The sequence below is a fragment of the Podarcis filfolensis genome, assembly GCF_964270895.1.
Source record: "Podarcis filfolensis genome assembly, chromosome: 3".
In the NCBI taxonomy this organism is placed as follows: domain Eukaryota; kingdom Metazoa; phylum Chordata; class Lepidosauria; order Squamata; family Lacertidae; genus Podarcis; species Podarcis filfolensis.
The window spans coordinates 89,137,951-89,154,197 of NC_139606.1; the positions used below are offsets into that span (position 1 = coordinate 89,137,951).

Consider the following 16,247-nt stretch of genomic DNA (forward strand, 5'->3'; position numbering starts at 1 on the left):
TCTGCCAGGCAAAGAAACAGAACCTACTAGTCTTTTAATACTTTTATGTTTCTCCTTATACATTTCCATTCTAGATTTAAGTTGTTGCCAGCAGAAATTGCAAAACTGTCCATCTGGTCCTTCACAGCGCCCATAGATATGAATTAAGTTACCTAAACACAGCTGGATAACAACTCCCACTAGGCTTTAAAGTACATCATACTTCACAGATTGCTTTTACAGTTTTTAATTTATCCTAAAACCACCACAGTGGTGGAAGGAAGTATTGTTATTTTTCTTTGAAAAGGAGAAACCTAGAGTAAAAAAAATAAAGCTTTGTTCTTGCAAACGGCATCAAAAGAAATTGGAAACAACTTCAAATGATTCATTCAGAGTTAGAACTGCAACTTCGGCAACTGTCTTAATATCATGTGACAAATATGTGGTGCAACAGGAATCTAGACCCTCTTAAGTTCCTAAACCAACGTTACCTCTTATCCTCTCACACACAAACATTCTGTGTAATAAGAAGAATGCCTCTCTATAAGGCATAAAACATACTGCGGTAACTATAGAGTTAAACATTATCTCCAGGTACTATGAGTTGGAGCTATCTTGCTTCATATGAAATCAGTAAGAACTTAGCACATACATACTGCAAGTTTTGAAATTACAGCAACTAGACAGTGTTGAAACCTGTTAACATGCTTCCCCCCTGCTAGAGTTCCACCAGGTTCTCCTTGTATTGTGTACCTGTTCATTCTTACCACATTCACATTAGTCTCAGGGTCAGATTACAACCTGCTGAGACTCTAAAATGTGTCAAGTTTAAGTGGTTCCCACAGCATTGACAAAAATGTGTATTTATCTAACAGAAGGGATAATGAAAATATAAATAATCCATAGTCTGTCCTAGCCACCCATCTTCAGATACACACACCTGAACCCAGCAGTCTTGAACCCAGCAGACTGTGGGAGAGGGCACCTGGTCAAGGGGATGCTATCACAATAGACCACTGCAACTCTGCCTTGCACAACCCACCCAGAGCCTGGCAAGCAAGGTGGAAGTGCTGAAAAAGTTGTGGTTGTGGAAGTGAAGTCTGTGTAAGATGCGTTCAACCTGTACAACTTTGATGGCTCCCTAAAAGAATCTCAACAACCTAGGGAGTTTTTGAACCTCTTTTTTCTAGCAAAAAAGCACTGGTTACTGAAAGACCAAAACCCAAGCCTTGCAGCATCCAGAATGCCAAATTTTTCACATTCATCATGAGCCAAGAAATATTATGCACAAGTAATTCAGATCACCAAATCAATCAAGTTTGATTGATTAGAGACAACATTGAATTTCATTTGACATCAGTAAGAGTAACAACCTATTCAAAACAGAGTCACAGACTGCTGTGTTAAATAATGAATACTAATGACAGGATAGGGCAGAAAAGAAGAAGGAAGACTCATTGGATATCACTAGGTTGTAGGGAAAAGTAGGGGACTGGGATTCAAGAGGAGAGATGGAGCTTTAGGTAGATAGAAAGTGGAAAGACCCCCCCCCCCCAGTTCTAAATATGGCAGGCATTGGTTTCATTCATTTAAAATTTCACTGAAGGTAGAATCATAATTATTCTTAACTTATCGATTTGCAGACCCTTTTGAGAAACTTTTCTTGTCTGATTTTGGGTTTTTCTCAAACAGACCCCCAGATTTGATTTGGATTTCTACACAGGTAGTATTTTGGTGTCATCTCCACCTCCAACCCATCTGAAACCTTTTCTTATGTGTTTCTTATTTTCCTTATATCCCGTCCTTCATTTAGGGAGTCAAAATGGTCTCTTGCTTTATCCTTGCAATAGCTCTGTAAGGTAGAACAGGCAGAGGCACACAGAGTGGGTGCCTGGCCCGAGATCCCTCACAGTATATTATGGATGAGATGAGATTTGGACAAAGATCTCTTTGGAATCCAGTATGCTAAGCACTACACCACATTGGCTTGGGAACACCTACCATGGGAGTGAGTTGACAACAGCAGCATATTGCCATAAAGAGACAGACCATGCTCAGACCTAAACTTCATTATGTTCAGTGGGGCCCTGGGCCTCTACTCCTTGATCACTGAGGATAAGGCTGGAACCTGAGACTCCAATCTCGCACACACTTACCAGAGAACAAACCCCACTGAACACAGCAGGGCTTGCTTCTGAGTAAATATGCATATAATTGCACTGTATGTATAAGAAATAAAGATAAAATTCTATCCAATTTTTGTAGGAAACAACAACTGAGCTGCTTTATTTACTCTATTATGAGTACTTGAACAAAACAATTGGCCATGCCATTAATAGTTTTCTTTTCTATTCAGTGCCCAAAGCAGCACCGTCTTTCTATTAGTGCAGACACTAGTGGATTTGAGATTAGGATGAAAGCACTGAATGGAAAAAAATATATTCCCCAAAACATTTCCATAGGCAGAATTTTTACAAAATAAAGCATATATGTGTATGTGTGCTACTGTGCCCACAACCTTGTAAGTGGAATACATTAGAATTAGGGTGGGGAGAAAGACAGAATATTTACCTGCGCTGCAGTTCTTCATTGCAAAGGAATCAATGACAGCTACACTTCTGTTCCCACTAGCAATATATTCCAAGGAGATCCGAAAAGGTTTCTCGAGGTGTCCAACCCTTTTCTGGAGAAGCACCCATCTGTTTTCGTTGCACACCAAGAAGAAAGAACAGAAGAAAATCATGGTAAGGAAAAGAGCTAGTTTGCAAGAAGTGCAGTTGAAAAAGGAACTGTTCCACATCTGCCTCATCATATTGGCTCTCTACTAGGCTGCTTTTCTATTACTTTTCCCCAACACAAGCCCTTGCTTTGTTCCTTTTTTTTTAAAAAAAATAAAATTTAAAGAGCAAAGATTTCTGGAGAGCCAAGATGTTACTAGTAGTATTCAGCTAATGACACTCCCCCCACCCCCCCCTTCTGATCTGTCACAGTTCTGTGCTTGGAGATCTCTTGCAGATGTCTATGCATGCTTTAAAAGAAACACAACTTTTGTGTGTATGTTTGCCCCCCCTTCCCCGCATGAATGAAGCTGTGAAATATGTAACACATAGGAATGCTTTAAATACCATCTCCCCATCTCAATCTGTTATTCAGATTGAGAGCAGTAAGTTTCTCTCAAGGGGTTGTTGAGTAGCTGTAATTCCCAGCCTTACATCTCTGAAGTATTTTGCTTCACTCGGTCAAAATGCATCTCCTTCCCAACACTACTATAAGCTTTAAAATTAAAACAGGCCATTTCCCCTTTTAGTTTTATGCTGCCTTTGGTGGTTTTTTTAAAAAGGGAATTAATGGGTTTGGAAACCAAGGTCATGAACCAAGGCACCACACTCTACACAGGTAAGCATCAAATCCTGCCTTTCTGAAGCTGCTTAAAGGCTATTTATTGATCTCAATGGAATGGCACAGAAATAAAAGGAGTGTACAGGCTTGTCCATGTCACTGTAAATCAACCCACATAGTGGAGGGCTCAACTACACCGGAGTTTAATGTGTATTTGTAGCTGCCTCAGGTTTCTTGCCCACAAGATGTCCTCTTCATCCAACTCGCAGCCTGCACTTTTGTCCCATTAAATCAAGATTTTTCCAGTCCAGGTTAAATCTGGTAGACTTTTTTTTCTAAAACAGTGCACATGCACAGGTAGACAAATACCTATGCACATTCCCACAATACAGGCCTCAAGTTTCTGGGACTTGCTGGGTGTGGGGGGAGTACTAAATGAGGGGAGGGGACGACAACACAGAGCACAGATACACCCCAGCAAGCTCCACCCACTAATATGGACTGGAAACGACAAGAGAGATTGCAGAGGCATTAAACCAAAAGCACTGTTGCATGGGCAACAGCACACAAACATACACACACATTGGAAAAAGGCCCATGTATGCATTAGTGCCCTTGTGTAGACACAGTCTGGGTTGTTCATGAACAGCATTTTAATATTTTTGTAACATGTTGTCGTAGGTGTTGTTGTTGTTTTAAAAAACAATATAAGGCTAGAGATAATTGCTTTGCATGGAAATCAGATAAGTTTGAAAGTAGGCCTGGGAAAGTTGTGGCCCTCCAGATATTACACAACAACTCCCATCAGCCCCAGCCACGATGGGAGAGAGAGAGAGAGAGAGAGAGAGAGAGAGAGAGAGAGAGAGAGAGAGAGATGGATTGGGAGGGGGAAGAAATCAATGCTTCCTAAGTTATATACAGTGGACCCCCCGGATACGAATTAAATTCATTCTGGGGGTCCGTCCACAACCCAAAAAGTCCGTAGGCAGAGGCGCCGCTTCTCTGCGCATGTGCAGCAAAACCTGGAATTATACACTTCCAGCTTTGCCACATTCGTAACCCAAAAGTTACATATCCAGAGCGGTACATAACTAGAGGATCCACTGTAATAGGGGTAACTAAACTACACTTCATTCAATTGGAGGAGAAGAGGTTCATTTCAATACTGAACATTTTCATATGCATGTGGCAGCCGTTAACAACCCCCCATTTTTTTACGCATTATTTAACAGAATTTTTATACCGCTTATACCATCATCAAAGCCTCTAAATATTTTACATAAAATATAAATTAAAATGATTGATAAAATACAATGTTAAGAATTTGGTCTAATTTAAACAATAAAATTAGGTTTTAAAATATTCTATTCTATTAAAAGTATATTGCCACATGTCTCTTGAAATAGTGGGACCATTATTCTATAAATGTCTAAATACTGCTGTTTTTGTGGAAAACACAATTGAGTTTTTTGTTCTCTTCTGTTTTAATTGCAGCTGGAGTTGTTTTGAGAATGTTTCTAATGGGCCTTTTCAGGCACCTGTTCTTTTGTTTCCTTACTGATGACCAATTGCAATAAAGCTAAACAAGAAAATCTTACTAGCTTTTATGTGGTTTTCTTTTCTGTTTTTGGTGACCCAGAGGAATCTGTGAAGAGAAATTAAAAGTGCCCAAAGAAGAGGCCTGAAAAAAAAGTTCCAAAACTTCACCAACAAATATTTCTCCCTATTTCTGCCCATTACAAAATAGTCATGTTTCCGGTTCCTTAGCCGCTTATTAAGCCAGTACTGTCATATGGCTAGAACAGAGGGAGGGAGGGATACAGGAGCCACTACAGGAGTTTCTCAGCTAAGACTCCTCCCTCCGCCATCTTGTTCACTATTCCATCAGGCTGAGAAGGGATGCAGGGCCACTCCATTTGTGTAGCTGAGGGACTAGAAACATTGGACTCTTCCTCTCCCATGTGGTCATTTGCAAAAGTTGTTGTTAGCCAAGCCACTTATATAACACAAACAGAGTCCAGAGAGAAAAGGTCTCGTAAAACTGTACTGGGACAGATAGGGGGGAAACAGTGTATAATTTGAGAGGAAAGGAGCAGGGAGGATTTGTCTTCCTTTGGTCAGGCCTTGTACCTAAGCTGGAAGACATTAAATTAAACATACAGAGGAAAGCTTCTGCAGAACTACACAACCAATGAGAGCACATGCTGCCTCAGCGACAATCATGCCACTTTGCCTGGTTGCTAAGCAACATCTACACACACACACACACACACACACACACACACGCCTTGGCTAATGTTAACAGAAATAACTCTTAAGTTGCAAACTAAGTGATCCCTGCTGTTGCACTCCCAACACACAACTATGCCTGAGGTCACTAGATATCAGTGTTCTTAGTTAGCCAGAAAAAAAGCCCTCTGAAATATTTTATCCCCATTTTGCAGACTTAATAAATTAAGTTTGCAAAAAAGTGGGACCTGTAACAAAATGTTGCAGTGAGGAATGTGCTCAGGGTGCCATGCATTCTTCAAGGAAACTCTGTTGCATCCATTCCCCCTTTCCATGCTTTTCTTGTGCTTGAATTCTGCTTGCTGGTTTCCCTTGCTTGCTGAGAGCAGGATGCTGGACTAGACAGGCCCTTGGCTGATCCAGCAGGCTCTTCTTGTATTCCCTAATTTGCACTATCATTAGTTGCCATTTGGACTGGGGAGTTCCATTTTGCTCTATGATTCCTATTCCCTCAAGAGTAATATGACTACCCTGTGGAGTGGTGTTCTCTAAATCTTCAGTGACATTCAGTTTCTCAAAGCTTCTAATCCTGTGCAAACCCTGGACCTCTGGTGTATAGCACCAAGAATTTAATATAAATTAAAGAACAAAGATAAAGAGGAATGACAAACTGTAAGCATTTAAAAGATGCATTTTTTAAAAAATGAACATAAGAGTCAAGAAGGCAGGGCAAGGAAACCAAAAGACATTATCATATTTATGAGTCTGAAAAATGAGAGAAAACGAAGATACCATTCTTTGTATTATTATGGATAAAGGAAGACCAATGAGCAGCTAATTGCAATCATCAGACCTGCATACAGTAAGGAATAAATGAGAATTTTAGTGGTATCTTCAGAAAGAGGGGAAATAATTCAGAAATATTTATATGTCAATAATAGCATGATTTTGAAAGGGCCTGAACATGCAATAAAGAAGACAAACTTTTATCCTTGTTACAAGACTGGGAAGCAAAAGATCCAACCCCAACTGGTGCAAAATGTGCAATGCAGTATTCTCTAAATCATTACCAATAACAGAATGTGAAACTTATCCAGCAACACTGATTTCCACAAGCTGGAAGCCTCTCTGTGTGCAGATGTGCTAGCAGATATAAGAGTATGGTTTACAGGCAAGAGACATGAGGTGTCCCAAATACAGTTCAGCATGAGGCTTCCCCATGCTCTTTACCCCAGTCTTGCCTGAGTCTCTTAAAACTCTGGCAACAAAAACAGCTGGACCCATGTCACATGAAGCCCTCACAGAGAATTATTCCTTCAGAAGCACGGGGATATGATTTACACTGAAATGCGGGAGCATCTGTGTGTCATGCGAATCATTCCTTACTGTTTCCAAGACAGATGGATTTTAATTCCAGGTACATGGTAGCCCTCAACAAAATGATTTCTGTTTCTCTGCTACTACTAACCCCCTGGCTAAAAGTGTCATGAGTTTTAGGAATTGCTTCTCTGAGTTACTAGTGCAATAAACTTTACTTTCAAATCCTCCGGTCTCCCATAGTTTACCGCGGAAACTATATTAAATTTTCGGTGCTGATGCTGGGCAGGTATTTTATGCTGCTGGAATTCAAGACGGTGGAAGGCTCATTTGGGGCCAGATTAATTTAAAAATCTGCAACCTGAGTGCCTTGAAACTGCTTTGTTTCTGAAGTGAGTGATTCACATGAGGAAAGTGGCAGTGGGGTGGGGTGGAGTTCAGGCCAGTTATTGCAAAGTAGTTTCCCCGCAGTGGAAACGAAAACCCCTGAAGCACAAATGCATCACTAATTGCCTTTTTTCTTTTTAAAGCAGCTGTCTTGGCAGAGGTGACACAGACTGAAAACCCCACAGAGAACGATTTGTCTTCGACCCTGGCAATGAGGCTGGGCTTATCCACATTTCAGCATTATGTAGCTGTTAATGCACTCTTTTGCCACTTGAATTGCCACTTGAGTGTGGAGTAGTCCGCACTCACACATATTTAAATTTGTATATGAGGAGCAACTTTGGTCTTTCCCATTCCTACCAGTAGGCATTCCTTTTTGTGCATTCCTTACGTCATTGGTTCTGTTATGCTACCTATTCTGTTATGACATGGCACTCACACAGCTCTTTGCATGCTCACCTTGCTGTTATTGCTTTTTAAATCCCACTTAGGAGTATGAAAAGGCAATTGTGAAGATGTTAGTACAGTTTTCTGGTTTTGTGCAAAACCGAGGGATCAAAAGAAATATATACACTATAGCCTAAGCTCCTGACACAGTTGTAAATTCTGAGCACACATTTTTCACATTGCTGCCCAATGTATATAGTGTATAATTTTTAATGTAATCTGCACGTGCAGTTTTCTGGTTTTGTGCAAATATCAGGATTATTATTATTATTATTTAAACACATTCAGGTGTGTATTGGAAATAGCTGTGAGTAGGGCCAGAAAAGAAATGAAAGCATTGGGGAAGTGGTGGGCATGGAAGAGGCAGTAGAAGAAAGTAGAAGAAAGGAAGGACTGAGCCTAAAACACTGAAACAAATTGTCTGTGCTATGGAATGGTTTGGAGTCAGATTTTGTCCAGTTTGTCTCCATATTTGAAATATACTCAGAGTCGAGAGTGAATTTCATGCTCTTTATTCAGCTCATAGTCGTGAGGAGGGAATGAATCTTTCCCCGAAGTATCTGCTTTATATACATTATTTACACAATGGGCTGCACGTGATTGGTTAATTCCAGAATTCTCCTGTAGGCCAATCAGGTTGTGGATTCACTTCCATCTGGAGCTGGATTGGGTGGTTCCCTCAGACCAATCAGACTGCTGCATTGTTCTAGGACCAATCAGACTGCTGCATTTTGGATCCTGTTCAACTCAGTACATAACAATATTGGATAAATCCAAATTTACAGGGTGGTGTTTGAAGAAGAAGAAGAAGAAGAAGAAGAAGAAGAAGAAGAAGAAGAAGAAGAAGAAGAAGAAGAGTTTGGATTTGATATCCCGCCTTTCACTCCCTTTAAGGAGTCTCAAAGCAGCTAACATTCTCCTTTCCCTTCCTCCCCCACAACAAACACTCTGTGAGGTGAGTGGGGCTGAGAGACTTCAAAGAAGTGTGACTAGCCCAAGGTCACCCAGCAGCTGCATGTGGAGGAGCGGAGACACGAACCCGGTTCCCCAGATTACGAGACTACCACTCTTAACCACTACACCACACTGGCTCTCTTTGAGGGTAATATCATATAGACTACACAAATTAAATATTTATTTATGCCAACTATGACAAACATACAGCAAACACCTCCCTTGGGTTTTTTTAAAGGATAGAAGGGCTTCACTTCATAGCTCAGAAAACCTGGCACTTTTGACTAGCAGTATGTTGCCTTCGAAACTAGAATGCCAAAGGAATGGAAAACACCTTGTCTTGTAGCTTCATGTGGTACAGGACAATTTTTTCAGCTGCTGTGTTAACTATTCATATTTCCATCAGATTTCTATTAGACATATTTCACCACTTTTGATGGGATAACTTGCTTTATAAAATACCCTGCTGCTGAGCTGTGGCAAAGGGTTTTAAAACACTGTATTTTATATATTCTGTTAGTTTATATCCTACTTTCCTTCCATGGAACTCGAATTGAAGTAGTGCACATAAACTTCTCTGGACATGTTGAAACAATTGAAGGTGTGAGGGAATTACATATTAATATATCTTCTTTGTTGCAATGCAGTTCTACGTACAGACTATAATTCCAATGACAAGAGAGGGAGTAAAATTTATTCCAGTGGTTTACCTTTGATATGTGCATTTTATGTTTACCTCTAAGTTATATGTCTATTAAGTGCTAGCTCTGAGAGTACAATTTTATATACATGTTTACTCAGATCCAGTGAGTTTAGTGGGACTTCTCCCAGGTAAGAGTGCATAGGATCTGCTAGGATGTGATACAATTTGTCTGGGGTTTCTTTTCTTTTCTTTTCTTTTCTTTTCTTTTCTTTTCTTTTCTTTTCTTTTCTTTTCTTTTCTTTTCTTCTCTCTCTCTCTCTCTCTCTTTCTTTCTTTCTTTGCAAGACCTGAACCAGCTTTTCATTATTCATTCCCTCTCTTCTCTCCTTGAACTAAAATTTGGGCAAAGAGAAAGTTGAATCTATTTGCTCTTAATCTAGAACTGATTGATGTTCATCTCCAAAGGTATAAGAAGAAAGTTATTACTTTGAGTATTTCTAGAAGTCGACCTAAGAATGGGTTTCCATTAAAGGTTCCAAAAGGCAAATATCCTGTATCTCAGACCTAACACATGGGAATGGGAACCCCAATGCAAATTTATAAGACTCTTGAACTCTGATATACTCTGATTTTGCTTAAGGTTCCCATAAACATTTATTTTAAGACATCCACTTATTATTTAAAGCCTGAATCTTATTTCTAAGTGCTATGGCTTCCCATAAGTTTTTTGCTAAATCGAAAATGTCAAAAGCCTTATACAGTTACAATCTGCTGCAAAGACTATCATGAAGAAAGGCCCAGCTAGGAATCTGCCCCAGTGACAGAAACCACTTGAGTATAGCGCCAAAGGTATGAATACAACAAAATCACATACCCCAAGTCCTTTGGGTCTAATGACAGAGGAAAACTTTTGATTCCACTTTCTTTTCAATGACCTGACAGGGATATATGAGACTACTGAAGTGACAAATTTTACAAGGACTTTTGTAGCCCCTTAATGGCAAAATGGACTCAGCTAGACTGGTAAAGAAAAAGCGATTTATATGTGTTGTATGTGCGATATAACATTGTGCCGAAGGGACACGGGTGGCACTGTGGTATAAACCACTGAGCCTCTTGGGCTTGCCGATCAGAAGGTCGATGGTTCGAATCCACATGACAGGGTGAGCTCCCGTTCCTCTGTCTCAGCTCCTGCCAACCTAGCAGTTCAAAAGCACACCAGTGCAAGTAGATAAAAAGGTACCGCTGTGGCGGGAAGGTAAACAGCATTTCTGTGCGCTCTGGCTTCCGTCACAGTGTTCCATTGTGCCAGAAGCCGTTTAGTCAGGCTGCCCACATGACTCGGAAAGCTGCCTTTGGACAAACCATGAGCGCCGCAATCCCATACCCATCTTTGAATAGACTTAACCGTCTGAGGTCCTTTACCTTTTTTAGAACATTGTGCCACCAGATGATGACATGGAGTCCCATTTTTCTCTACTTGTTTTCCCTGTTTACATTTACAACGTTTTAAAGTGAAAGGCTTCTTTGATGTGTCTAGATCCAGCCAATGTATGTTACTGGAAGAGTCAGTAAAAAGTTGATGGAAAACAAGTGATAATGGATGAAGCAGTGAACTCTTTGAAAACAGACGTTCAGGACATTCTCTTTGAAACTGCTAGTTCTGAGAATGATGAACTGGGGCCCATAGGTGGAATAAGGCGCTTCCTCCTCCAGTGCTCAGCATCATTTGCCACCTGATAGGTAAAGAGGAATAAATTGCTCCCTCAAATTAATGTGTAGCCTCTTGAAATGAAAGCCTAAGAGGTGCAACAGAATATAGTATTTCTTTTTATTTAGAATATTTGTTATATCCTGGCTTCTGGCTACAAGAGTCTTCAGAATGGCTTCTCGGCCATGGCACTTTCCTGTGGAATGCCCTCCCATCAGATGTCAAGGAGATAAAGAACTACAGTGGTACCTCGGGTTAAGTACTTGATTTGTTCCGGAGGTCCGTACTTAACCTGAAACTGTTCTAAACCTGAAGCACCACTTTAGCTAATGGGGCCTCCCGCTGCTGCCGCGCCGCTGGAGCACAATTTCTGTTCTCATCCTGAAGCAAAGTTCTTAATCTGAGGTACTATTTCTGGGTTAGCGGAGTCTGTAACCTGAAGCGTATGTAACCTGAAGCGTATGTAACCCGAGGTACCACTGTGCACAACTTTTAGAAGACATCTGAAGGCAGTCCTGTATTGGGAAGGTTTTAAAGTTTGATGTTTTATTGCGTTTTTATATGTGCTGGAAGCTGCCCAGGGTGGCTGGGGAAATCCAGCCAGATAGGCAGGGTATAAATACAACAACAACAACAACAACAACAACAACAACAACAACAACACAGATTTAAAAGCAAATGCAATAAAAGAACAATAATAGCACAATGAAATACAGAAGAAATGAAAGTTTAAAAACAGAGCAATTCTTAAAACCTGTTAGGATATTTCCGTTCCACCTTAAAAGGGAGCAGGCTATGTGAGTCAGAGTCTGCGTATTTCCTGTTCACAGGATGCAAAATTAAAACAACCCAAAATATTGGTCAAGTAAGATTGTCTTGACCACTTGCCCAAAGACTACAAGAGGGAGCCTGTGGCTGTGGCTATGAAGGAAATAAAATGGCCACTTAAACGCTAAGCTGTGCTCCAAGGCTCAGAAAAACAGCTTGGAGCTAAAGCCATTGCTGCCTTAAAAAACTCAGACCTTAAAGAAAGGAGAGAGGAATGCAAAAGCATCCAGAAAAGCTGAAAATGAAAGTCCTCACTCAATTCTTCCTGCCCAGTGATAGAAGGCTCACTTCAATAAGGACATTAATGCAGGCAACAGCCAAAGATGGCACCACTCTCAAAAGAGGCCTCTTCCTTGCCGGAGAAAGAAAATGCTAACAATATCTTAAGAGTTTGCAGCACAACAAGAAACCATAAAGGAGCTTATTAAAAATACTTGGAAAGAGCTAATGCTTCTAGTGGGAACAAAACTGACAGAACTTAGCACGATGCTTGACTCTTTAATAGAAATAACTATGACAACAAAAGAATTAAGCCAAATCCATGACAAAAAGATCAAAGAACTACAAAAAAGGGAAATATACAGATATACACAACAAGCTGGAAGATGAAGAAAATCGACAAAGAATAATTAATTTACATTTCTTATTCTTTTGAAGAAAGAGCAGAAGAAATTGATGCTGTACAATTCATTGCCTCATGGCTTGAATCACTGCTTGCAGACCTGATTTTCAATGGGCCCACAGAGTACAGTGGATGCCCAGGTTGCGAACGTGATCTGTGCGGGATGCAAGTTTGCAACCCACAGTGTTTGCAACCCGTGTCTGCACACGCGTGGGTTGCGATTCGGCGCTTCTGCACATGCGCAACCGCTGAAACCTGGAAGTAACCCGTTCCTGTACTTCTGGGTTTCGGCGGTCCGTAACCCGAAAAAGTGCAACCTGAAGCAGCTGTAACCCGAGGTATGACTGTACTTGGACCCAAACAGAGAGGGAGCAACCCTTTGATATAATTGTCTGCTTTGCTCGTTGCAAAAAGAAGGAGGAAGTGTAGAACAAACTGAGGAACCTAATATATTCATAACTTATAAAAACAGCCCAGTTATGGTGATGCAGGATCTGGCTTCTGAAATACTGGGGAAACCAGAGCGCACAGAAACACCATTTATCTTCCCACCATAGTGGTACCTATTTATCTACTTACACTGGTGTGCTTGCTCTGGTTTCTGGCACGGTCCTCCGTGCGCCAGAAGCAGTTTAGTCATGCTGGCCACATAACCCAGAAAGCTGTCTGTGAACAAGCCTTGGCCTGAAAGCGAGAGGAGTGCAGCAACCCCATAGTTGCCTTTGTCTGGACTTAACCGTCCAGGGGTCCTTTACCTTTACCTTTTATACCTTCAATAGTACAAGGAAAGAAGTTGCTCTGTTCCAGAGGGCAAATGGGTAGGACTCCCACACACCCCACCTCACCTGCCTGGAAGTTAGAAGGACAATAGTCAAGGTGGCCTTTTGTGAGCTGAGCTGAAAAGCAGGCTGAGAAAGAGACATGAATGATTTGGATCTGGATCCAAAGCTGTGATTTAATGGAGGAGCAGGACCTTTTGGGGGTATTAATGCTGTGAGCTGCTCCATCCTAGGCTCAGGTTGTATATACTGTATGTGTAAATAACCCACATATCAAAAAGAAAGAATTGCTAAAAGTCCTGACCTTTAGGGGCTGTAATCCACAAGATCTGGAGGGGACTATATTGGCTACCTTTGTGACATGGAGTATGTTCCAGTGATCCAGCCTGGATGTGTCTAAGGCGTGTGTGAATGTGCTTTTCCCAGGAGAGCGCACATATTATTATCATTTCCATTTATATCTTGTCTTTCATCTCAAAGGAGCACATGAGCTGAAGCTGTGCAAAGGCATTCCTGGCCATAGCAGCAACCTGAGCTTGAAACATGGAATCCTTATTTCCACATCTAGCTGATATAAAAATATTGGGGAAATCAACACAGATTTTTGTGGGTGGCTGGGTTTTTTTTTACTTTGTGTAGAGATTGTAAAGAGCCTATTCCAATGTTCCATGAAGGGCTCAGATGTCAATTAGTTTAATTAGTTAGATTAATGATCTTTTGGAAGCATTTGCAGCACCTGGACCTACTGCAGAGCATTCAGATAACGACCACGTGTTCTGTATTCTACCTTGGTCTTACAAATCAAAGCACTCACGATGCATGGGAAATAAGTCCAATAAGGAACTGAGTGAATTTCTCCAAAATAAGATCATATGAAGGGGTTTTATCCAGGGAATTAATAAATGAGTTTGTTCTGAATTCAGTTTCTCTTGAAACGGAGTCCCCTGCATTACCTTGCTCACAAGTTCTTTTTGTAAAATAGACTTCCTAAAATAGACTTCTGTGTGTGGGAGGTAACATTTGGACTTGTTTACAGATGTAGAACAAAAACCAAAGGAATGATAATCATTTCACACCTTTGCTGCACGAAGAACATCACAGCCATTATCATGTTCACTCTATGACACTCATGTATGATCCTACTGTTTAATCCCAATTTTACACATTAAGAAAGCTGCTTACTCACAACTACACAGCGGGTTGATGCTCATCTATGATTTAAACCCCAGACCAGAGGTATAGCTAGGAGGGGCAGGGGGCACTGGGCGCCACACCGCAGGGAGCAGCACTTAGCAGCCTGCAGTACGCCCAACAAACGTGTCTCTCCTGGGACCTGCAGGCTCCGCCCCATGGGTGGCTCATCCCGCCCTTTGGCGCAGGACAGGTGTGCTACCCCAGGTGCCCAAGCAGCTAGCTAAACTGCTGCCCCAGTTCCCAACAACATACTTTAACTCATTAAGAGTGATGAATACCTTGAAAAAGACTGTCCATCTCTTGGGAGACAAAAGGCCTGCTATAAATGTTATACCAGGTAGATAAAAATCTCTGACAAGTTAGATGTACATTATCCACACAGCTGATAACATATTTAAACTAAGTCACAGGTGCATGTCAGGGGTGTACCACTAATGCTGGTCATTTTAAATTTAATGTCTGCACCAAGTCACACATGACTGAAGTTTTTACCCTAGTACTCAGATTTAATGAAATCTACAAGCCATTGCACACACCCCTCCCCATTTTAGCTTTAATATTATGGCCCACATTGTAGCGACACAATCAGTAGCTAGTCTAAGCGGGACATCATAAAATGTTCAGTTTGTAATATTTCTTTTCAATTGTTTTGTGTATGGGACAGAGCCCCCTGCAGTTGGTCACTGTTATTTTTTTTACAGTTTGTGTAATCTTTACACCAGGCCTTAAAAATTCACTTGAATTGGGGTGGGGTGGGGACCAGCAACAGTCGCTTGAGCCTCTTAATTAATTTTGAATATAAAATTGTGTAATGTCCAGTTGTCAAGCTGAACAATAATGCAACAACAAACAAAAAAAATAATATCCGGGTTGAGGAAAAAGAAAAGAGAAATGACAACCAAGCGACGTCCTTATCATTCTACCCATGACTCAAGAAAGTGTCCTTGTCACAAATGCATTGAAGTGTGTGAATGGGGCCCTCGCATCTATCCCTAATGCTCTCTTGCTTATAAATGTGTGGCGACAATAGTTGTGTCAAAGTACTTCAGATCAGCCCTCCCACTCCCCCTTAATTCCCTGCAATTCCAAAGAAATGAAGAAACGTTGAAAGCCGGTTTCAAAGAAAAGGCAACGTGTTAATGAGAGATAAAAAAATGGGTGGGGGAGAGGAATATTGCCAGGATTCTGACAGACTTCTTTGCTCTCAGACTAAGGAATGGATCTGTGACAGAAAATCCAAAGATAATCCCTCTCCCTCCACAGATATTGTTCTGTATTTACAGCTGGTGAAACGGCTCCTCCATAACAATGCTGCGCGATCAAGTCGAGCAGAAGGAACTATCAACAGATGCTGTATGAGGTGTGAACAAATGACATCCATTCCTAGTTGCAGCAACAAGGAAATGGAAATGGGGGTGGGGCGAAATACTTGCCTCGGCTGGCCATCACTGTTGAGGGAAAAGAGGGGAGGGGGAGTGTGAAATGAGCCATAGGAAAGCTGTCAGGTCCTTTCCTCATTAGATCAGATAGTATGTATGTGGCATTTCACTATGATTATTTTTAATTATCCTTGTTAAGTTTATTGCTCTTTATTGATCTTCAAATTACTAGGAAGGAATGATAGCAGTTGGGTTGTGTTATTGAGGCTGGTTATCTGCTTTTTTTTTTGACAGGATCTATTTTTGACAGAAGCTAATTAAACTTTAAATTAGTTTGTTTCAGTGGTTCTCAAGGCATGAGCTAGGGCTCCCTAGTGAGGAAATGATGGTAGCCAAGAGAAGTCTAGCTTTTATCTGATGTCTTCCAGTGCACACTCTA

The 16,247-nt window shown here is 41.0% G+C and overlaps 1 protein-coding gene across 1 annotated transcript in view; it reads right to left on the reverse strand.

Moving 5' to 3' along the window:
- Positions 1-16,247, reverse strand: part of ALK (ALK receptor tyrosine kinase) — a 574,962-nt gene that overhangs the window by 205,405 nt on the left and 353,310 nt on the right. The window contains exon 5 of the mRNA XM_083604448.1: positions 2,551-2,678. Within this exon, the coding sequence (XP_083460574.1) occupies positions 2,551-2,678 (128 nt within the window). The remainder of the gene's footprint in view (positions 1-2,550; positions 2,679-16,247) is intronic.